This window comes from Alosa alosa, chromosome 23, assembly GCF_017589495.1.
Source record: "Alosa alosa isolate M-15738 ecotype Scorff River chromosome 23, AALO_Geno_1.1, whole genome shotgun sequence".
NCBI lineage: Eukaryota > Metazoa > Chordata > Actinopteri > Clupeiformes > Clupeidae > Alosa > Alosa alosa.
In genome coordinates this window covers 20,210,384-20,235,383 of record NC_063211.1, presented here as the reverse complement: position 1 = coordinate 20,235,383, position 25,000 = coordinate 20,210,384, and the positions used below count along the sequence as shown (strand labels likewise).

The 25,000-nt window shown below is 45.1% G+C and overlaps 1 protein-coding gene across 1 annotated transcript in view; it reads right to left on the bottom strand.

Annotated features, from left to right (window-relative positions):
• The window catches only part of cntnap5b (contactin associated protein family member 5b), a 63,696-nt gene that overhangs the window by 13,916 nt on the left and 24,780 nt on the right, over positions 1–25,000 (bottom strand). The window contains exons 5-12 of the mRNA XM_048234285.1: positions 20,752–20,955; positions 18,676–18,860; positions 15,775–15,918; positions 11,225–11,489; positions 9,113–9,256; positions 8,461–8,632; positions 2,605–2,711; positions 1,021–1,140 (exon numbers count right to left, since the gene is read on the bottom strand). Of these exons, the coding sequence (XP_048090242.1) occupies positions 1,021–1,140; positions 2,605–2,711; positions 8,461–8,632; positions 9,113–9,256; positions 11,225–11,489; positions 15,775–15,918; positions 18,676–18,860; positions 20,752–20,955 (1,341 nt within the window). The remainder of the gene's footprint in view (positions 1–1,020; positions 1,141–2,604; positions 2,712–8,460; positions 8,633–9,112; positions 9,257–11,224; positions 11,490–15,774; positions 15,919–18,675; positions 18,861–20,751; positions 20,956–25,000) is intronic.

The following is a 25,000-nucleotide window of genomic DNA, read 5'->3' as shown; positions in this document are numbered from 1 at the left end:
CAAGCCGGCAGTAATTTACATTCCTAATGGCAGCTTTAATTGAGGTCAGTACAAGTCAACTGCGCTCAAGTACATCACAATTCACTGTGGAATCGGGAGTGCTGGATCCTTCCGAAGGACTGATGGGGACGAGAGAGAGAGAGAGAGAGAGAGAGAGAGAGAAGTAGTGGCAGAGAAAGGACTGGACCACGAGAGAGAGAGAGAGTGATAGAAAACAAAAGAGAATGAGAGAGAGGAAAAGAAGGAGAGAATGTGAGAAAGAGAAAGAGAGGGAGATAGAAATACCAGCCCTCCATCTCTCTCACCATCCCATTTCCAGCACCGTACTTCACAGCCTCTGATCACCCCCTCCTCCCCCCCCCACACCCCGAGCAGAGAAATGTAATAGTTTAACAAGCCAAGCACAGATTTCTCCCCAGACAGAGACCCATCTCACTCCATCTTATGGGTGTGGGACAAGCTGCTGAGACACAGGGTCATCAATCTGTGGCCGGACAAGCAAAGTCAGATTAATGAGCCGCCCTCTGTATCCCCCCCACACACACACACACACACACACACACACACACACACACACCCCAACCCACATACCCCTGTTCCCTTCTCTAACACCCCCCTCCAAACACATACACACACAAACACACACACATACACACACTGTTGGCAGCCAAACACCTCCTCCTCCAGGGTGAATCTGCCACACACTCTTCGCTCTGCCACAGCTCAGCTGACACGTAAGGTGAAGTAAAGCACAACAAGCAGTCACCCAAAGGAAGCAGGCTGCGCCACTGACAGGAAACAAGATCCAGAGGCCACGACTGGCAGGGGAGCCAGAGCCGAAGGCAGCAGTCTCTGTGTGTGTGTGTATGTGTGTGTGTGGGGGGGTCCTGTGTGTTTGTATGCTTGTATGTGTACAGCATGTGTGTGTGTGTGTGTGTGTGTGTGTGTGTGTGTGTGTGTGTGTGTGTGTGTGTGCAGATCCGAGCAAAGAGAAGGAAGGTGAGTTGTGGAGATGCTTACCGGTCATGTTGCAGTACACCAGGGTGGACTTGAGTGGACCGCTGCCGTCCGGATCAATGGAGAAATAGCCCGAAGCACTGCCGGTTTGCCTGTGCGCCTCACACGATGGCTCGAAGATCGCTGCCCAGGAGAAGGATAACAAGAGTGTGATACACCATCACAAGAGAACTAGCCTATAAACCCTCACAGTGAGCAGGCTTAGTACAGTAGAGTCTGGAGCACTGATTATGAGGTATCTATCCATAATTACAGAAGACAAGACATGCGCTGCATTGAGAAAGCATAGCATGTAGCAAATATTGAGCAAATAAAGTATTTCCTTCACATTTTTATTTTGTTATGTTGCAGCCTCAAGCTATGTGCTTACATTACTGTAAATATTATCTCACCAATCTGCTACACATAATACCTACATACATAATAATAACAGAAGTCTAAAATCTAAAAAAAGGATTACATTTTTTTTGCCAATAAGACAATAGAAATTTAGCTCAGATACTTCCCCCAAAAAGTGAAGGGATCTGAATCCTGGTCTGAACACACTGTAACTGAAATCCACACAGCGCTGACGGCCATCTTCAAAACTGTCTCCTAAATGCCAAGTGGACTCGATTCCCGGACGGCGATTACGCCGAAGAGCCCCCTGAGCCTCCGGACTTTGCCTCCTGAAGGACACTGTCCATTAAAGTCCCATCCAGACCACAACACGGCGTAATCCGGAATTAGGACTCAACCCCACTCCATGATAACGCTGATGCGTACTGTGCTGAAACATCAGCAGTAGTCCAATAATAGATTAGGCTGCAGGAGGACACTAGAGGGATGCTCGTCTCCCACTCACTCACCATGGACACACACACACACACACACACACACACACACACACACCCCACCCCACTCGCTCACCATGGATGCACTGCCCTCTCAGCCTCAGATCAGCTAAATGCTGCTTAGCCGCGCAATTTCCCATCCCAGAGCAGAGGTCTTGAACACAAACTAACTGTATTTGCAGACAAATCTATCCATCCCCAGCTGGGGATTTGTTACGTTAACTTTAATGGCCAAGGGGTGGGGGACCAATGGGAGCATTTATCAATGCAATGTGATTTATTAGCACACAGCACAGTTAGACTACTGATATTTCAGACCCATTGTCAGGGACTATAGATTCTCATTTGTACAAACCTGCAGTCAGAAAAAGGGCCGCCGAGACTAACATATTGAACTATTGACATATTGATCCCTTGACCTTTGACCATCCACTATGCTGTTAGAGGATACAGAAGTGGACTGGCAGGTTAACATGGGGGATGCATGTTGCAAACAGGAGAGCATCCTCCTTCAAACCCCTGCAAATTGCCTACTGTCCATCCCATCACATAAGAATTCGTCTGTACACCTTCATCACAAATGACAACAGATCACTGAAGGAAACACGCTAAGCACTCTTCTTTCAAACCATTTGTTCCGGCGCTCACAGGCATGCCATTTTGTCATAGATATGTCCTCAAATAACAGATACTGAGCCTAGTAGAGGGCATTAAGAGAGCTGGGTGGGTACAGGATCGGTCTGGGGTCACTTACAGTTGTGACATGTGGCGCCAGTGTATCCTGTTCCAGAGCAGTCGCAGTAGAACGTGCTCCAGGACTGGGAGCACTGACCGTCGTGTTCACAGAAGTTAGGCAGACACCTGCAGTAGAGGAAGAACAGAGGATCAAGATTAACACGTTAATAAGAATGAAAACAATAAAATAAGATTATTACATTAATAAGAATGACAACAAAAGAATGAGATTAACACATTTATAAGAATGAAAAGAATATAATGATGTCACACATCTTCAAAGGTGATACTTTCAAGCTTGGTGATAATGATAAAATACCAAAAAAAAGATATTAAACCCATAATAAATTAAAGTATTTATTAGTAAAGGTGCATTGTAAGGGTGTTGGAGATACATGGAATTATCTTGAGGCAAAAAAGATATTCATCACCTTTGGTTGTGTCACTTATCCACATTATCCACGGCCTCAGAGAGTGTCAAGCAGAAATGACACATCCCCACGTTTCGTGAGACTGACAATTATTTGAATGAATGAATGAATGAATGAATGAATAGACTTTATTGTTATGTCCGGCATGGAAATTGTCTTTGGTCTCACCAATAAAATAGACAGTACATACAATATAGTATAGACATAAATCCATAAAGTGTTCACTGAGACACAACATATCCACAGGATAAATACTTTAAAAACAAGTAGGAGTTGGTTGCACACACACCCATTCTCAGGGTGGAGGGGATGAGTTTTATTGTCTAAAATTAATTGGACTTTCCTGTGTACGGCGGCACCGCCGAGGTCATCTAATGATTTTTGTTGGCGGCCTATAATCTTCCCTGCTGTTTTGACGATTCTAGTCAGCTTGTTTTTTGTTGCACAAGGTTAGATTCCCATACCAAACACAAATATTAAAAACTAGAACACTGTCTGTCAGGCTGACATAAACTTTTTCAAGAATGTCACGACTAATCTCAAACCCTTTTAGTTTTCTGATTAAAAACAGTCTCTGGCTAGCTTTTTTGCATATGCAATCCACATTGTCTGTGAAGCTCAGTTGATCATGTGTTCACAAATACTTATAACAGTTAACGAGTGTTTTTCACATGAGTGTTTCCATGCATAGATTTGTCTTTAAAAACATCCCATCAGCAGGGGTCTATGATGGAGAGCCAACATGGAGGGAGCCCCTAAGGCTGTTTTAACAATTTCCACGGTTTGATTACTTAGTATCAGTGATGTACTGTACAGTAGGTGGGTCTGATTGGTTAATAAGAAGTTCCTTTGTTTTACCAGCATTAATTAGCAATGAACTGAACTTACACCACTGTTCTAGCTGGGAAGCATGTGCAACACAGTCCGAGATATCATCAGTCCTATGAAAAAGACCCACTAGTGCCAAGTCATCTACATATTCGAATCGTTTGAAATAATCATTGTGTTGAGCCATTTCATTTGTATAAACAGAAATAAGAACAGGAGATAGGACACAGCCTTGTGCAGGAGTACATACAGTACGTTTGCATTGTATTAAAAGCTGCAGCGAAGTCAACAAATAGGATCCGTGCATATGTGTTAGTGTTTTGTACAGTGACTGGCAACCAAGTTAATCATAGTGAGTGTGGCGTCCTCAGTTCCTCTGTGGGCTTTATAGGCGAACTGTAATGGATCTAGCTGCTGACCTATGGATGAAGTGAGATGTTTACTGACAACCCTCTCCATGCACTTGGCCAGCACAGGGGTCAGGGCTATAGGGCGGAAGTCATTCAGGTCTTTTGAGCCTGGCTTTTTGGTCACTGGCCTGAGAATAGATGCCTTCCAGATATCAGGCACAGTGCAGGTGTGCAATGAGAACTGAAATAATCTAGTCAGCTGCACCGAGCACACTTTTAGAACCCATTCCCGTAGTCCGTCAAGTCCGGGTGCTTTACGGGGATTGATTTGGGAAAGACAGCGACTGACCTCCTCCGACAGCTGAATTGTGGGGTTTTTGGGTATGTTGGTACAGATCGCGTTGCTTTTATTCTTGCAGCCTGCCATGTCATATCTCCCATAGAAGTGATTGAGTTCATTTAGATAGGGGAGGTCCATAGAGGTATCCGCTTGTCTATTAGGCAGTCAACCCATCAGTCCCTCCCATGCTTGTTTGGGATTTTGCACTGGGAGCATGTTTGTGGAAGACAACTACTAAGTCACGCAACCTTCGAGTCAGCTCCTATAGACTCAGGACAATGATTAAGAAATGCACCTCCTTGTGAAATAGGACCGTCAGTACAATCAAAAGATTATTATTTGGTGTTAGGATAACATTTATGACAAGATTAACGCTTTGAAAATGGTGGGAAATGTGGACTTTTTCCTCAGAAGAATCCTCTCAAATTCTAGCCCATCTGACATTATCACAATGATAGTGTTCTAAATAATCTGAATAAAAAAAGATATACAGCTCTGGAAAAAATTAAGAGACCATTGCGCATTTTTCTGATGTCATCCTACGATTGCTGAGTGACATTCAAATGAGTTGACGGTCATATTCAAATTTGCAGTGGTCTCTTAATTTTGTCACTCAGCAACCGTAGGATGACATCAGAAAAATGTGCAGTGGTCATTTAATTTTTCCAGAGCTGTATATTCTAACAATACCACAACGTTTTTGCTGTCACTATACTTTCATTCCATTCTGTCCTGTCATTGCAATTAAGAGCATAGTTACACTGTGGCATGTAATATTCAATATAAAGTTTTCCTGTTTCAGAATGCTGATGTCATAGTCTGGCACACTGAGAAATAGAAAATCGACATTCTGAGTGGTCTCAGCGATGCTCTCCGGGGTTATTATCGAGCCAGTCCTCACACAGACGTCTCCAAAAAAGGCCCAGGGGATGACAGACGCCTTCGTCTCCCATAAATGGGGCCGGACGCCTGTGTGAGAAATGCTTTTCACCTTCATGGTAAAGTCCACTGCTTCAGAACTCCACATTACCGCTGGGATGTGTACGCCTATTCATGACTTTGCCATAGTGTTATTCGATTATTTCCAGACCATAAAGGCTAATCTTGTTTCCTGGGGGGCATTTGCTCCGACTCTGTGCTACAGTGTTAGCAGGAAAAATAGTCTAATAATTTAGCAATAATAGGATTTGTGGCTTGGCGAAGTACCGCAAAAACCTCAAGAGAGAGTGTTATTCTAATCCAAACCTGCCCACACAGTGAACTGAAGACTGTATGTGACAGCAGCAGAGTGAGAGAAAGCGAGAGAAACAGAGAGAGAGAGAGAAAGAGTGAGAGAGTGAGAAACGGAGATGGAAAAAAAACATCTGTCAAAAAAGTCTGTAATGACAAAAATACCTCACGTCAGTGGCGAATCGTGTGAGCGCGCAAAAGACAAATCTGGCCAGTTGGGCCCCGATTCGCAAGCACAAGGGAGAGTGGTGGGTGAGAGACTGTGAGCAAATCTCGTCTAAGCGTGTTTTAATGCCTCAGCAAGCTGATAAGGGCTTTAATGGATATCCAATGTGGAATAAAGAGGAAGAAGGCAAGAAAAAAATATTAAATGGATGATCTGACACAGAGTTAAATCCTTAATACAAAAAATGTATATATTTTGCAATCGTAAAATGTCAGCGATAAGACATGCCATTATGCTGAGGCTTTCGCCTGGGTGCGGAAAGTAGATTCTCAGCTAAAAAAAGAGCAATAATGAAAAGAGGAAGGGTGCCGAGGGTGCTAGAGAAGCCGTCTGGAGGGAGAGGCTGGACTCTCTAACGGATGCCACTCTGTGGAGAGAGTACCAGTAGAATGAAATCACTTTCTTTCTCTTCCTCTCTTTATCTCTCTCTCTCTCTGCTTCTGTGAACCACTCATCTAGATGCACATTATACACAGGGTGGAAGCACAAAAAAGATCCATCCATAGGACGGGCTGCCTCAGAAACTAAAGACACTAAAGATTACACACTGTACAAATTAACGATACCTACTAATGCTGATAATATCTCTATCTCGCCTAAAAGCTCACTAACATTTAAAAAAATAATTATAGCCACAGACCACTGAGGAGGGTGGACCTGCAGATGCATCACAGAATGTATCAGTCGCCATGTTGACCGTAAAGGAGCTCTCGGACCATACGGATCTTCCATCCAGAGAGCACGCCTAAGACTTTGACATTAAGTTTCCTTTATTATCAGTCAAAAAGAAAAACAACAAGCAATAAAAACAGCTCATATTAACACCACCTCCTACACACTATACACACACACAGAAAAATAAAAAAACAAGAAAACCCAAGACAAACCAAGTAAAATGATCAACAAAAAAAAAAATCAGTCAAGTAAAGATAAAAAATAAATAAAAAAAAATCTGCAACAATTCACCCTCCTCATTCACCGCACACGCGCCTCAGAAGACAGAGAGCAGACCGCAGAGAGTCAGCGATGGCCGGAGAGAAGCCGGACCACATCAAAACCCTTTCCTGTCAGCGGACGGGTCGCGCTCGAACAGGGCAGCTTGTCGCCCTCAATTCCGTTTTTTTCCCACTGACATCATCACAGCACAGCCCGGACCCTCACCAGCGCAAAGCATCATTGTTCTCATCCACTGGTCAACCCTTCCACGCGCGTCACTCTCGTGTGACCTTAAGCGCTCCTGACACACGGACAACACTTCAAATATGCTTTGACAAGGACACATTGGAGCTGGGATCATGGAAGGCTTCCTAGAACAACTTTATTGTCATTATTCCGGCGCCGTGGCCCTGGCTGCTGTGCGTCCCGTGGAATAATTCATCCCCATTCTGGGCCTGCCAGTATCGATTTGCCCCGGTGCCAGAGCGCCGCATTAGACGGAGTGAAGAATGTGTCGCAGGCGTGCCAGCGCCCGGCAGCTGTGATTAGGGCCACGCGCTCGAGAATTCATGGTCTGTTCCTCTCAATGCCAAACGCCACACACACACACTACCTCCCTCTTCTGATGCATACACACACACATACACACACACACATACACACACACACACATACACACAAACACACACACACACACACACGGCGTAAGCCCATACGATGGAGCATGCAAGGGCATGAAAAAAAAGGGGGTATGATGGAGGGATTGTCTTGTCTGCTTTACCCATCTATCGTTCAAAATATGCTGCTTTGGGAAAACCTAGAGGAGGGGGGGGCAGTACACCCACACAGAAAACTATATGTACACAGAAACACACACACACACACTCACACACACACACACACACACACACACATACACACACACACACACACACAAACATATGCACATAGCCACACGCATCACACACACATATGCCCAAGTACATACACAGACAGTATAACACAGTATATACAAACAAATACACACAACTACAAATCTTACGCATAGACATAGACATAGACATACACATACACATTGCTTATGGCTTATGGACGCATACACATAAAACAACACAGCGCAGAACTCTACTCTCCCTAAGAGTCTGAGGCTTGAGACCGTTTCTTTGCCTCTGATTAACATCTCTTAATACTCTGCCTGCCTTCCTTTCAAAATCAGCACAGCCTAACAATGCCCAGCATCTGTCCTTGAGAAACAGCATTGCCTTTGAACACTGCCTACATTCCCAGAAAACAGACTCATACTGCACTGATTATATGCATCATTGCTGTGAAATCAATTTTGCAGCAACACGCTGTATCGCTAAGCAACAACCTTGGAAATCTGAGAGCACCACAAAGACTAATTGTACATCTTTCAGTTTATTATCCAGCGGGCTACTCCTCGACACAGGTAACATCCACAGCCGAAACAGCAACAGGGATAGTGAGCGTTCGGCAGGAACACAGTGGCTGATTGAGGGTTTTGAAAGCGTACCTGTCACGGATTCCGCAGAAGTCGAACTGAAGCTGGCTGTGATTACCCACAAGGCCTTGCTGCACGTGAAGCATGTTTACCGGCAGGTTGTTGATGGTAATTGATCGCATGCAGCCTTGAAAGGCCATGGTTGGGTTCCTGCAGTTGTCCCTGGTAGAGGCAGGTGGGCAACCTAGGGAGCAGAGGTCATACATATTTTATTTACCATCATGTTTGTTTGTAAATAAAAACAAGAGATGGAAGAACACCTGCACCACTGCAGTCATGAGTCCCCAGACGGTCATAACAAACAAGTGTACGGAATCCTTGATGCAAATTTAGATGGGCAGTTAATAAGTCAATAAAAATTAAAACAAAAAAGCATGCCATTGTTGAATTCAAGTCCTATTTTATATAGTTTAGCTGGAAGAAACTGTCAGTTGTTCCAATGAGGAGTCCACCCTAAACAGCATTACCCAATGAGGAGTCCACACTAAACAGCATTACCCAATGACTCCGCTAGGTCGTGGAGCTCCAAGATGGAGATAGGGTCTGCCAATCTGCCTCCCTGCCTGTCTATCTGTCTGTTTCTCTGTCTGTCTATCTGTCTGTCTGTTTCTCTCTCTGTCCGTCTGTCTGCCTGTCTGTCTTTCTCTCTGTAAATAAACCGTACCTCCAAATAGGATGCTGCTCCCTGGCTGGGCGGGGTCTCGGAGCTCCATGGTGGAGGCGGGGTCGCTGTCCAGCGTTAGGGACACCTGCAGTCCTCTCATGCTGATACTGATGGTGTGCCACTGGCCGTCACTCAGACTCTGGCCTGCTTACACACATTACAAAACAGCTTACAGTACTCACCACAGCAAATCCACAATGTGTGTGTGTGTGTGTGTGTGTGTGTGTGTCTTGTGATGTCTGTTTGATGCAGTAGTTTAAGTAATCCAAGACAACTTTCTCTGACAGGAGACACTGAAGTACAATCACACCTATCGTAACACCCCCAATTATCACCACTTTTGTTCGGAAATTCTAAAGCAACGATGTTTTTTTAACACTTCAGAATAACATTTGCTAAATTAACCTTACATTTTTCAGTAGCCATAGGTGTGTAGATTTGAACAAAATCTGGTTTGGTTCTTAACGGGAGCATTTACCGCCTGAAATATCCGATTTTGTTTACCACGCTCAGAGTTACAGTGCTGGCCTGATGGGTCGCCTATTTACGCCGTTTCAACGGCACATGAACGGTTAGACCGAGAATTCTCGTCATGAAATTAAAATTCCACTGGAGCTCCAAGCGGATGTGTACACGCAGCCTTACAACACTGTTTACAGCTCTTCAAGTCACGGTAAAATGTCATTTTTGGTACATAGCTAATTTAGATACACATATTGTGTGGTTGCTTGCGTTTCGTTTTTACAAAAAGCCGTTGCTACTGTATCTTCAAAATACAAATCTACTTTGGACCTGAAAATAAAATATTTACTAAAGAAATCATTCACTCTTGAAAATTTGTGTGTGTGTGTGTGTGTGTGTGTGTGTGTGTGTGTGTGTGTGTGTCTCTGAGGCACGGGTGTGAAGACAAACTAATCATGAAAAATAGATCCTGTGACTTTGAAGCCAGGGCAGGGAAAGCCAATCGTTGTTGATCTGACTCTGACTTAACTTTAAGTGGCATTGATGGACAGCCCGGGAGAAATATGCCTAAATGCGTCTGACAGGTACATCAATCCAGGTAAACTTGCCACTGTTTGCCGTGTATGCCCAAGTCGCGCATGAAGGTCTCAGCTTTCACCTCGCCTTGGAGGCTGAATGGAGTGCTGAACGCTGGAGACGCAACAATCTCGCCCGGTCCCGCTCACGCTCGCGTGGCAATCTCGCCTCGTCCTGCTCACACACTCACTTGTTTGTGCACTGGAATGAAAGACTGTCGGGTGCGTTTCCATCACCTCTCCTTGACTCATCTGCAGATCTCAAATTGATTTCCTTCGCACAGCAGCGTGCGGGGGCTCTCCGCACAACAGTTGCGATAGCATCATCACCTCCGTGTGGATCTCCGTCACCGAGACCAAGTCCTAAAGGTGCCTATCGCTCGTCTCGCACGCTTGCCCGTACAACACACGTTATACGCTATCTGCCTGTCATACGGAGAAGACAATGTCGCGAAGCTTCGTTAGCATGTGAGCATGAGGAGACAGCATTCAGTGTGTAGTCTCACTACACTTCAACAACATGAAAAGGCATAACAGGCATCCTCAGTCAGAAGACTCCCATTTCCAATGCCAGTCCATGTCAGTCTCCCCCTCCCTGATTTGATTAAATACTGCACTCAAGGCGTCCCTTCATTGGTGCGCTGACAAGCCATGACTAGTGTGCATGAATGGATAACTGATGGCCCTTATGATCTAAATGTCCCTGCAATGCTTACTCTTCAGGAAAGAGAAGGATTGTGACAAGAACATGACTTTGAGTTCTGATTGCCATTTCAGTCGCTAGTCTGAGTCGGTGTTTTCATTTGGCTTATTTACTGTATCTACACAAGGTCACTTCCCTGCCTGCCTTCTTTCAGCCCTGAGAACCACCTTGCCACGTTCTTTTTTCTAGGCCAACTGATACAAACACACACACACACACACACACACACACACACACACACACACACACACACACACACACACAAGGCAAGTGTGTGGCCGAGCCAGGTAAGGGAGGGAGTCTGAGTGTATGTGTGTGTTTGTTTGTGTGTGTGTTTGTTTATGTGTGTGTGTGTGTGTGTGTGTTACTCACCTATGGCGATGTCGGACCTCTGCAGGGGCGAGCGGTGGTGCGTGAGGCGCAGCTGTCCGGCGGAGAGCAGCAGCACCAGGCGCTCGGGCACCCGCGCCAGCGGAGCGGACAGTAGCAGGGCCTCGCGGTTCCACGTGCGGATCTGGAAGCGCACGGACAGCCCCTCGGTCAGCGGCTCCAGAGGCAGCTGCAGGAAGCTGCCGCTCGAGCTCAGGAAGGTGCTGGAAACCAGCTGTGACTCCGAGCACGTAAAGGTCACGTTGCCCTGGACGAACACACAGAAAGAGGAGGAACAAGGGAGGAGAGAAAGAAAAGAAAAAAGAGAGAGAGAGAGAGAAAGGTAAACGGGTGAGAGAGGAGAGAGGTGTTACTGCAGAGCCAAGCGTTTCGCTCCCCAGCACGGAGCAGTCACGAGAGTCCAGGAGAGTGTCCATGGGAAACGACTAGCAGTTTCCTGAAAAGGTGCCATCAGCTGTTTTGTGTTTTTTTGTTTTTCCGACTGAGTCAGCCAAGTGTGTGATTGCAATGAATCTTGCCGCTTGTCGTCGCTCTGTTAGACACTAAAGCCAGAGTGTGTGTGTGTGTGTGTGTATGTCCACGTCCTCGAGCCGCTTTCAGGCTCAAAGCTAAGCCATAATGATACACATCATTTGAAACAACAGGCTGAAACTGTCACACACCAGAAAGGCTAAACCGAAGTGTTTCTGTGTGCACTTCTTTGTCTTCGTACATGTGTGTGTGTGTGTGTGTGTGTATGTATATGTGTCTTTGTGTTCCTGTGAGTATGTGTGCCTCTGTAAGTGTGTGTGTGGGGGTGTATGTACAGTATGTGGGTGTGTGTATGTGCATATGCACATGTTGTTCTTTCCTCGTACTGATGCTGAGTCCAACACATACATATTGACAAATCCGAGGCCTGCACATTCTCACACACACACACACACTGTACTCACACACACACTCCAGTGGAGATCTCCAGTGATGCGTTGTGTGGACAATTCATTGATTGGCCTCTGAGGGTCACCAAGTGCAGGACCTCTTTCCACACACATGTGTATGACGGCACTGCACACATCACCTGACCGTCACATCCTGAAGTTGACAGAGCCAACTCCCCCAGACCAACAGAGATCCACCAAACATGTTTCAGATGCATGTTTCTGCCCTCAACACCCTCAACAGACCCTGTGCAAACCCTTTTGCCCTCCGACCTCCCCACCACACTCTTCCACGCCTCAGTGAGTGTGTGAGTGTATGTGTGTGTTCATGCCCTCTAACCTCCTCAACTCTCTCTCCCACCTCCTCCAGCGCCTCAGCGAGCATGAGAGCCACTCATCTCAGCGCTCCGCACACCAGCATCAAACTCGATGCCACCATCTTGTTGATTACGATTCAGTTCTTTTTTTTTTTCAGCGCTGCTCAATAAAACCCATTGTTTATCCAGTGCTCTTCAGTTAAACGCACTGATGTGCGTGGCAAGTGACAGCACATTCAAGTCAGTGCCTGTGTGCGGAGTGCTTCATTCTACAGCGGAAGGTAGGGTCATGTGACCACTAAAATGTGAAACATTTACATTACCGTTCAGGGCAAAGTTTCTGCATTAGCGTAAATGATGAGATCTTACCAATTAGAACCAAAATTATAGAAACATGTTAAAGTTGTCGGTAACACTTTACTTGATGGGTGAGTTCATGACACATTCATAGCAGCTGTCATAAACTGCACATAAAGCATTCATGACTGTTTCATGAGACATGACTCAACATTCATACCAAACTTTTCATGAATGTGAAAGACAGAACGATGACATCTTGTCAAAATAAAAGTCCAACAATCGCACAGCAGCATTGCCGTTTTTGTTCCAAACCTCTTTCCTGATCACGTCACATCTGAGTCAATGGGCTACTCCAGTTCCAAAAAGACAGAACATGGTCAAGCAAAGAATTTTTGTTTCATAAAAATGTATTTGTTTTATGATGTAACCTTTACGGATGATTTCTCATCTTTTGCTACTGAATGTGAATTCAGTGAATGTAGGTGAATGTAGGCTAATGTAGGCTAGTTTACCTCCCAGTGATTACGAATACTTCACAACTTGTATAGTAAAGTGACATTCGATGTAGACTTCATAAGATATTCATGAAATATTTACAAAGGCTGTAGAGAAAAACGGCAATGCTGTCTTTGCGATTGTTGGACTTTTATTTTGACAAGTTGTCGTCGTTCTGTCTTCCACATTCATGAAAGGTTTGGTACGAATGTTGAGTTACTGTATGTCTCATGAAACAGTCATAAATGCTTTATGTGCAGTTTATGACAGCTGCTGTGAATGTGTTATGGAACTCACCCATCAAGTAAAGTGTTACCAAGTTGTCTAATATCATTGACAATGTTGTGAATTGCATGTGCAAGTCCATGAGACAGGGCATGGAAGCAGTTCCAGCGTTATGGCGTCATTCCAAATTTGGCGTCGTTCCAAATTCCAAGGTCATTGCTAATGCAGGTGAAAACATTTCGGTTGCTCAACCCAGTGTTCTTTTGGGATCACCTCTTCCTCTCACCTTCTTCATCGCCTCACTGAGCATGTGCAGACGCTCTGACCCCGCCCCCCTCATTCTCCACCTAGTCTCTGATCATTAGCACCACTTAGCCCCGCTGTCATCACCTCTCATTAGCACGAGACAAAGCGCCCAGGTGAAGAGGCGCACACGCCACTGTTGCTTCTGTTTCCTCACCATGACTAATAGAGACGAGCGACTGCAACCGGCGGAGTGGGAGGACTCCTAACGCCTGTGGTTTAAAGATCTTGCAGCGATCAGCAACACACACGCACACAGACACAAACACACACACACACACACACACACACACACACACATCAAGTGTCATTTTTAACAATTGTTATAAGCCTCGAATCCACTTGAGACGTGAAATAAATACAGTTTTGTTTAAGGCATGCTAAAGCCGTATGTTTTCTGCTCCCTGACTTAATGCTTGTATTGCATGTAAACACACAATAAAGCCTGTACTGCTTAAAGTAAACAACCGTGGGCTGTGACGTGTAATTAGCAATTAGGGTAAATAATAATTGAATGTGTACAGTAATATGCTTCTTGAAGGCTCATTTCTGAGCCACTTTACGCAGCCAGCAACCCACCCTGGCTACACTGAGCACTGCACGGGGGGTTTTATGAGCCAATGCACTGAGCAAGTCCCAGGAGAATCCAGAGGCAGAAATACCACTAAATGCACTCGCACTGCACCCCAGTAGCGGGGGAGCCTGGTGATGGGTTCATTTCTATTCTCAGTTCCTGTGTGTGTGTGTGTGTGTGTGTGTGTGTGTGTGTGTGTGTGTGTGAGAGAGAGAGAGAGTGTGTGTGTCTGTCTGTCTGTCTGTCTGTCTGTCTACCTTCTCTGTTCCGCTCCACTCTCCCTCCCCAAATTTACACACACACACACACACACACACACACACACACTCACACAGACACACAGACGATGAGATGACACACCTCACTGTCACTAATTGGGCAGTGGACTCCCGAGAGCCAATCAGAGAGAGAGAGAGAGAGAAAGAGATAAGACAAGTTGAACAGGGTGTTACTGAGAAAGTGAGAGAGAGGAAGAGAGAGAGCGAGAGGAGTCAATTCAGAGAAAACAGGTGGTGACTCAAAAAAAAATCTGAATTCTTGTCTCACTCTACCCACATCACTCCATCAGCTACAACACACACACACACACAAACACACACACACACACACACACACACACACACACACACTCATAGCCAGATGTTAAGATCACTTTTAAAGAATAGGCTTGCAGGGGAAGGGGACTGTTGCTGGATTCGTGTTTTCCAAAGCACACCGTCCAATTTGTGGTGATGTGTTGCACGCCATCTCCATGGCACCCCAGGTGGATGAGACAGCACACACATATCCATCTCAAATTCTCATTTATGCAGGTGCAGCTCTGAGCAACGGCGGGTGCTGGTGAGCATCAGGATGCTTTATGACTGGGAAGGAGGCGTAAAGATGAGAGGGGACTTGAGCAGATAGAGAGAGAGAAGGAGAGAAGGAGAGTCATTTATTTTTTGGAGACACGTAATTGGGAGGGGAAGGTGTACACTCATGTTTGATAATGCATTCATCACAATTTCATTTGTGCCTCTCTCTTTCTCTCACTCTCACCCCCACGCCCCTCTCCTCTCTCTCCCTCTCCTCCTTGTTCTGTTCTTCTCTCTCTCTCTTCTCCTCCTCCTCTCCCTGTCTCTGTCTTTCTCTTTCTTTCTCTCATCTCCTCCTCTCTCTCTCTCTCTTTCTCTCTCACGGTTGGCTGCTGCGGTAGCGGCGTTCGTTGGCAGATTTCCATGCTGGGCCAGGACCCAGTTAGAGGAGTTACTAAATATTCATGTAACTGAAGCAATCTATTATGCAAAAGATGACACAGCCCTGCTAATTCACTTTTTGCCGGAGGTAATGTCTCTTATTTCATCTCCATAACCGCCTCAATCAGACACTGCGATCAGAATCAAAGCAAAGGAGGCTTACCACGCTGTAGATCTGGGGCTTGCGACGCTTCGCCAGGTCAATGATGTTGACTCCGTTGTAATAGAGGTTCTCGATGCAGCCGTGGAAATTCTTCCTCAGGAACGTCCCAGGTTTGCCAGGCAGGGGGATTCCTCCAAAGCTGAGCTTTGTAAAACAAACACAGGAACACACACATGAAGACATCTCAGAAATATTTGATATGTTCAAGCTTTGCACTGGATCTTGTTTCTTAACTGGCACTATGCTCAGTCTTTAATCTTCCCACAAGGAAAATAACACCAGCTATAAAAACACCTTTAATGACATCTAATTATAGTACACCTTAGCAAATCTATCAATTAAAGGTGTTTATGTTTCTAGTCCAGTTACTGTAGATTCTCATCTACAATCTTAATCATGTTCTAATCATAAGTGTATTCAAATATCACATATCACATTACAGTTTTTATCAATTTGATTTAATGCTTCTGTCAACTCTGACATCCCGCTTTCAAAACAATAACACACATGCCTACTGTAAACAGAAGCACTCTAGCCAAAATTGCACATAATGACACAGCACTCTAGCCAAAATGTCACAACCTTAATTTTTGCTATGACAATCAAGCATTCAAAGCATGAATGATTTCTTGCCAAGATGTAATTGTCATTGACAGTAAGCACCTAGACAAGACAAATATATACACTGAACTACAACTTGTCAATTTTTTATTGAAATAGACCTACAGTACACACCTGAACCTGTCAGCTTTTGTACGGCCTTTCTTCACCAAAGAGCCAACAAAGTACTTCTCTTAATGTGCCTTACGCCTTTTTGAAAATAACACCAGCTATAAAAACACCTTTAATGACATCTAATTATAGTACACCTTAGCAAATCTATCAATTAAAGGTGTTTATGTTTCTAGTCCAGTTACTGTAGATTCTCATCTACAATCTTAATCATGTTCTAATCTTAAGTGTATTCAAATATCACATATCACATTACAGTTTTTATCAATTTGATTTAATGCTTCTGTCAACTCTGACATCCCGCTTTCAAAACAATAACACACATGCCTACTGTAAACAGAAGCACTCTAGCCAAAATTGCACATAATGACACAGCACTCTAGCCAAAATGTCACAACCTTAATTTTTGCTATGACAATCAAGCATTCAAAGCATGAATGATTTCTTGCCAAGATGTAATTGTCATTGACAGTAAGCACCTAGACAAGACAAATATATACATTGAACTACAACTTGTCAATTTTTTATTGAAATAGACCTACAGTACACACCTGAACCTGTCAGCTTTTGTACGGCCTTTCTTCACCAAAGAGCCAACAAAGTACTTCTCTTAATGTGCCTTACGCCTTTTTGATCCATGCTTACAAATAGCAACACAGAACAGAAGCGGTGTCTCTAATGGATTATGAATGATTGCTGATTGAAGAATTGTGCATAGGAGTTTCACACAATGACATTTCAAGTTCATATTTTAGCAAGCGATATCAATTAGCTGTGAATAAATGCTTTCCATTTGTCCAACACAGTTAATCCAATAGAGTTTAGAGTTTTTCTATGAGAGCTGTGTTACAGTTTTTCTTGATTGCTTTGACCTGCTTAAGGAAACTGGGATCCACTTGGTCTTCATTAACACTTTCTATGCACAGCAGAAGTCATCTCATGCGAATGTGTTCACACGTTTTCATTGGGTTCACACAGTTCTCACACCCTTTTGCAAAACAGTTAACACAGTTGTCATTCAAAAACCCCAAACTTTATTAGTTTCCCCATGCTAAACAAAAGGAAAACATCTTTTCACAGGTGAGATTCCTTGCACAAGTCTGAAACACTGATACATCTGTGTAAAACTCCTTTGCACAATTCTTCAATTAGCAATCATTCATTATCCATAAGAGATGCCATGTCTGTTCTGTGTTGCTATTTGCAAGTAGGCTATATCTAAGGCATATTTAGAGAAATCATTGTATAGCCTATTTGGTGAAGAAAACAGTACAAAAGGTGTTTACTGTAGGTCTATTTTGATGAAAAATGGCAAGTTGTAGTTCAATTAAATTTGTCTTGTCTAGGTGCTTACAGTAAGTCTTAAATGTCAATGACAGTTACATCTTGGGAGGAATGAATACAATTATTTTTTATTCAATACATTTAGTCTTTTCTGTTTTTTCTGATACCAGAAAAATGAGAAAGAAATGGAACAGACATAGCAAAAATGCTCAATTTGAGAACTATATTTTGCATTTTGTTGTCCAGTGTGTAATGATTGATTGAAATCACACAGTGATTTGACGACGTGGATGTGTTGTTTGCTTTTGCTGCACGTTTTAAGTGTTTTGAGAGAGTAACAGCCTTTTGCAAGCAAAATGTGTCATTTTGGCCAGAGTGCTTTTGTTCAGACACAGGTGTTAACTGTTTTGAGAATGTGATGTGTGAGAGTTGACGCAAGCATCAAAACGATCAAGAAAAACTGTAAATGTTTTGAAAATGAATAAAAAATGTATGAAACTAATGAAGACTTCTGCTGTGCTAAGAAGGTGAAGATCAAGATCAAGTGGATCCCCGTTTCAAAAGTGCATCTTAACGATGGAGAAAAACTGAAGTACGATGATTGTTTCATATTCTCCCATATCGCATTAGTCAAGTCAAGTCAAGTCAAGTTTATTTATATAGCACATTTCATACACAGAGGTCATTCAATGTGCTTTACATAAGCAAAACCAAACAATAATAGCATTGCAGTAATCTGCTTGGGGAACATGATGTCTGTAAGATGTGACTGGCGTCTACATGATGTCGGTAAGATGTGACTGGCGTCTACATGATGTCTGTAAGATGTGACTGGTGTCTACATGATGTCTGTAAGATGTGACTGGCGTCTGGCTGGTGACCCACCTCGTAGTCCACCTCCAGGGAGTCGGCCACTCCTCTGCTGCGGACGTGGCGGGTCTGCCGGTCGACCGTGACGTTGATCTGCTTGTTGAACCGCTCTATCAGAACCGAGTGCCAGTGCTGGTCGTCCAGGAGACTCCCCACGGTCATCGAGACGTGACCACTACTGGGATGGAGCTTGGCATCATCTAGGAGTGAGAGAGAGAGAGGGAGATAAAGAGAGAGAGAGGGAGAGAGAGAGAGAGAGAGAGAAAGAGAGTGAGACGGTGTGAAGTTAGCCAGCATTCTTATGTATGTGTACTAAGGTTGTTGATATTCTGTTATCGTGACATATTTCCTCCTCCATATTTCGTCTCCTCTGTACTGCAGTGTTTACAATGCTATAGCCTTATCAGTAGAGCTTCTTCACATTTGAATTGGAGCCAGAGGAAGTGGTGAGAAAAGGAGAAAGAGAGAGAGAGAAAGAAAAAGAGAAGTTTACTGAGGGATGAGGAGGGCGTGAGGAGAGAGAGAAGTAGAGCCCTGTTCACTACAAAGGAAGAGAGAGAGAGAGAGAGAAAAATAGATAAAGAGAGAGAAAGAGAGAGAGAGTAGAGTAGAGCCCTGTTCACCACAAAGGGAGAGAGAGCCAGAGAGAGAGAAAGATAGAGAGAGAGAGAGAGAGAGAGTAGAGTAGTGCCCTGTTCACTACAAAGGGAGATCGAAGAGTACTGAGGGTGAAAAAGTGTGAAATAGTGAATCAAATTTTGTGACAGGCACTTCAATATCTAACAAAACAAACATAATTGGACATAATGGAAAATGTAAATAAAAACACCTTCACAAACCAAAAAATGACAGACCACAGAACCAATATCTACTCGTCACAAGAGAGAGACAATAGGAGAGGGCAGGAGAGAGAGAGAGAGAGAGAGAGAGAGAGAGAGAGAGAGAGAACAAGACAATAAATGAAAGGGACCGATAGATACAGTAGACAGACAGATAGAGGGAGAGAGAGAGAACAAGCCAAGAAATGAAGAGACAGATAGACAGACAGATAGATAGAGGGAAAGACAGAGAGAGAGCAAGAGAGAGAGTGAGAGAGAGAGAGAGAGAGAGAGAGAGAGAGAGAGAGCAAGAGAGCGAGCTTTGAGAGGGGAGGAGAGATGGGCAGACCAAGCGGTCCGTGGAGAAGGATGTTCTTAAATTGTGTCTGGGGAGAGGTTGACAGGTCAGGCCGACAGGACGGGATGGTGAAGGAGCTAATGAAGCAGAGTCCAGACGGCCTGCCACTCTTCTACACGTCCTAGCTCACCGGGAGACCCTGGGAGGAGAGGAGACTCCTTATTGCCACAGCACTGTCCACACTGCATGATGAGCCCACTGTCCAGACAGTCTGGGCTCTTACTGCAGGCTACTGTTATTTAGGAAACACTTGCATGTGCACTCCTCTCTCCAAATAGATGATTAGGATGTGGGTCTGACCTGACAGGTCAGATGGGAACAGACTACCAGCTTCAGGCTCTGCTGTTGAGTTTATCTGAGCTGGCTATTCTGCGTGTGTGTGTGTGTGCTTGTGTGTGTGTGTGTGTGTGTGTGTGTGTGTATGTTTACAAGGCTGTGTGTGTGTGTGTGTGTGTGTTTTGTGTGTGTGTGTGTGTGTGTGTGTTTGTGTGTGTGTGTGTGTGTGTGTTTTACAAATGTATGTGTTAACAAGGCTGTGTGTGCGTGTGTGTTTACAAGGCTGTGTGTGTGTGTGTGTGTTTACGAGTCTGTGTGTGTGTGTGTGTGTATGTGTGTGTGTATGTTTACGAGTCTCTGTGTGTGTGTGTGTGTGTGTGTGTGTGTGTGTGTGTGTGTGTGTGTGTGTGTGTGTGTGTGTGTGTATGTGTGTGTATGTATGTGTGTGTGTGTGTGTGCGTGTGTGTTTACAAGGCTGTGTGTGTGTGTGTGTGTGTTTACGAGTCTGTGTGTGTGTGTGTGTGTGTGTGTATGTGTGTGTGTGTGTTTACGAGTCTCTGTGTGTGTATGTATGTGTGTGTGTGTGTGTGTGTGTGTGTGTGTGTGTGTGTGTGTGTGCGTGCGCGTCCGCATGCTCACCCAAGTTGAGGTGCAGGGCCAGCATGCCTCTGTGCAGCTCCAGCGTGATGAAGTCCCCCCGCTGACCCTCCCCGTGGACCAGCACGCCGTCCGCTCGCTGGCTCTTGAACTTGAGCGAGATGACATCCTTCACCGTGCTCATGGACTTCTGATTGAACCGGTAGAGCAACGAGCTCCGCCCATCAAAATCTGCCACGTCGGACTCTGCCAGGAGGACAAGACAGAGAGAGAGAGAGAGACAGTGAGAAGGAGAGAGAGAGAGAGGGGGAGAAGACAGAGAGAAGTGCAGAAGAAAGAGAGGGAGAGAGAGGGAAGGAGAGAGGGAAATAGAGAATAAAGGGGAGAAAGAAGACAGAAAAAGAGGGAGAGATAGAAGAAGAGAGGGAGAGAGAGAGAGAGAGAAGAAGTAAGAGAGAAGGAGAGAAGGGGGCAGGGGGGGAGAGAGAAAGGAAACTGGTTTTGACCTGGAGTGAAGGGCAGAGTGAAAGCACACTCTTGTCCACCTCCTCTGTCTGGCCTCTCCCTCTCTTTCCCTCCCCCTCTCCCTCTCTATCCCTCCCCCTCTCCCCCTCTCTTTCCCTCCCCCTCTCCCTCTCTATCCCTCTCTTTCCCTCCCCCTCTCCCTCTCTATCCCTCCCCCTCTCCCTCTCTATCCCTCTCTCCAGACCGGATCGCTGTGAGTTTTCCTCCCTCCACATGGGTCAGCCGTGACAGGCTCGGGGCAGCCAGCCGGTGCTAGACAAGACTCATCGGCTTCCGTATGGGGTGTCGGCAGGCCCAGCTCACGCTCGCGCTATGCAGGGCTCCATATGGGCTCAGCAGCGATCGGGGATGGAAATAGGGTCGGTGCACTATTCTGCTGTGCGCCAGTGCAAATGCTGCAGGCACACATCCAATTATGCCCAGGTTTGCCACTTATTTCCTGCGAGATGTGGGTTGGCGAGCCACCCCCGTAAGAAGCCGTAAGAAGTGTCAGAGTCGACGCCAACACCAGACGGTCTATACATATCGCTTGTGACATAGATTCAGATGGAAAGATTGGGTGGAGGAAGGAAATGTATCAAAAATAAATAAAGAACAAGACAACTTGACAGAAAACACATCAGATGTGAGAGTGTGAATTACCCCTACGCTATGTGGCAAACAGAAAAGAAAAACAGCATTTCAAAAAAAGTGACATGGGACCAGCTTCTGAAGCTCTCGAGGGCTTTCGCACTCTTTTTCTCCGCAACTTTTTCTTCTCTGGCCAAGATGAAGATGAAACAACGGACATGTTTAGCATAAAGCAATTACTGCTACCCTGACATACATTGCATGCATTGTCCCGTGAAATTATAATGAAACAAATTCAACGCCTCGGGCAGAATCCATTCGCAGTCATTACTTATTTCATGCTTTTCCTGAAATAACTCTCAGCTAACTTGATTATTTAAATGCCCATTTATCAGCCTGGCCCAGCATCCATCCCCCAAAGTATTCTGTTTGCTGTGTACAAACAGGAAATATTCACGCCAAAGGCGACAAGCCAAATGCAGCTCTTAATCTGACCTCTGTTTTGACATACTTGTCCAGCATATAATGTAATCTCTTTAGAGAGAGGGAGAGGCAGGAGAGGATGAGTTGAAAGAGGGAGAGAGGGAGACGGAGAGATATATGAGGGAGTGACTGAGAAAGAGGGATAAAGAAGAGAGAGGAGGAGAGAGACTGATGAGAGAGAGAGAGAGATAGAGTGAGAGAATAAGTGGAGGAGATGAGCAAACCCGGGGAGAGGGGAAACTCTCAGTCTATCTCTCAGTTTGATTAATGCACTTAATGGAATTAACAGAGCAGTTCAATGTTATGACTTAATGAACACTGCCTAAGGAGTCATACACAAGAGCACACACACACACAAACACAAACACACACACACACACACACACACACACACACACAGACACACACACACACACACACACACACACACACACACACACACAACCACACACACACACGCATACACACACACACACACACCACACACAAACACACACACAAACACACACACACAAACACTCCTGAGGGAACCATCACTTACAGTTTATCAAACCTGCCATTTGCACAAGCTTAAAAACAGCTCCCCCTCTCATTGGTAGCCGTGGAGTCTGTCAGATTAGAACAGCGTGCGGCTTCCCCTGAGAGCTCAGACAACCAACACTGCCAGGCGTCAGGCGTCACGCGGCAGGCAGCAGTAGCAAGGCGGCCACAGCCGGCACCCGCAGTCGCCGCGGCACCCGCTCACACTGCTTTATGTCTGCTGCAATTTCATACAGGGATCTAACACCACACGATAACACTCTTCATACAAGCAGGTGGGTAAACACCACTCCTCCACCATCCCCCCCTCCTTCTCTCCCTCCCTCCATCCCTCTCTCTCTCCCTCCCTCTATCCCCCTGTTCACCCTCTTATGGAGTCTCCTCAAATGTCATCTATAAGTCAGACCCCAAACTAAAGGGCTTTCCACTCACCATTAATTGTGCAAATATCTCTGTTAAAAGCGCAAATATATTCACCATTATGGCGATAGGAGGGGTTCTTGCTGCGAGGCCATTATGTGTAATGAATGCTCCCACAAAGGGGGTAATTATAAACATAATTACTGAGCACTAATTCAGGCGCTCGTTCATTTTAGCACCGTCGTGAAGGCAAACGTGCCGTCGCCACCTGCTCGGCCTCTCGGTACAGCGCTGCCACTCATCGCTCTGCTCTCCAGACTCTGCTCTGGGTTCCCGCTAGGGCTGGGCGATATGGCTGAAAACTGTATCACGATATAAGTATTTCATATCAGGCGATATCGATAATTATTGTTTTTTTTTTTTTTTAAATCGATTTCAGATAAGGACCAGGAGGGGAAAAAAGTTCAATTTAAACACTTTTATTTTAAACTTAACCTTCCTCTGATTTGAATCACCTCAGTTATCAATCAAAGCAAACAGGGAAAAGAAATAGCAATAGTGCACATAAGTCTGAATGAGCAGCACTGGTTGAAGCCTGGAAATATTGTAAACAAAGTAGCTTAATTTGCTAGTTTATCATAGTCTGGTTTATCATACTGGTTAGACTGTTCAGTTTTCCCACGTGTGTACTCTCGTACTTTTTCTCCTTGGGACAGGCCCGTTTGAGTCTTGGAAAATACTTTTCCATTTGCATTGGGATTGAGATGATTAGAATTTAGCAGTCAATTTGAACAGTTTTGAACAAATTCGTGCAGCGTGCTAATGCGCCTGTTGATGGGGAGAGAGAGAGCGCACGGGGCAAGGACTCATTGAGAGTCTGTGTTGAGGTAGGCCTACTTAATCGTCTACGCTGGTAGAGTTCCACATACTAGCTACAATGCAAGATATATTTAGCCTATTTATTTATGGACAACGTAAGGCGGGAGGTGTGTGTTGCTTTTAATTATTGAATGTTCTATCAAACGCATTTTTATTGATATCGATTACATGTCTATTGCGATACATATTGTTTTATCGCCCATCCCTAGTTCCCGCATTCTCTCTTCCTCTTTCTCTTTCTCTTTTTTCTTTCTCTCTCTCTCTCTCCTTCTCCATCTCTATCTCATCTTGATTCAATTTCAGAAGTTCTATTAGCGTGACAGTAGCAAACACAGCATCCTCATGGGCAATTTAACGGACAAGAACTAAGTACAACATAGCCAAGGAAATATATATCTCTCTCCTTATCCCACCACTCCTTTCACCCTCCATCCCTTTTCCCTCTATCCCTCTCTCTCTCTCTTCCCCCATCTCTTTCTCTCTATCGCTCCCCTCTCTCTCCTTTCATCTCTCTTTCTCTCTATCTATCCCTATCCCACCACTCCTCCCTCCCTCCATCCTTCTTTCCCTCCATCTCTCTCTCTCTATCTTCCCCATCTCTTTCTCTTTATCGCTCCCCTCTCTTTCCTTTCATCTCTCTTTCTCTCTCTCTCTCTCTGTCCGTCTGACTGGCTGGCGGTGGGCTGTGGGCGAGCGTGGCGATGCCTCCATTATCTTGCCCTATTAGGGAAATTGTGTGTGGTCAGCAGATGCTTATCGTGTTTGATCAGCGCGGTAAGCTGAGATACCCTCAGCGGCGGGAGTCGGTCGCTGTGAGCCATTTCCTCGCCGCCTCGCGGGCAACCGGTATGTATGTGTGTGTGTGTGTGTGTGTGTGTGTGTGTGTGTGTGTGTGTGTGTGTGTGTGTGTGTGTGTGTCCACCACAGGGAAAAC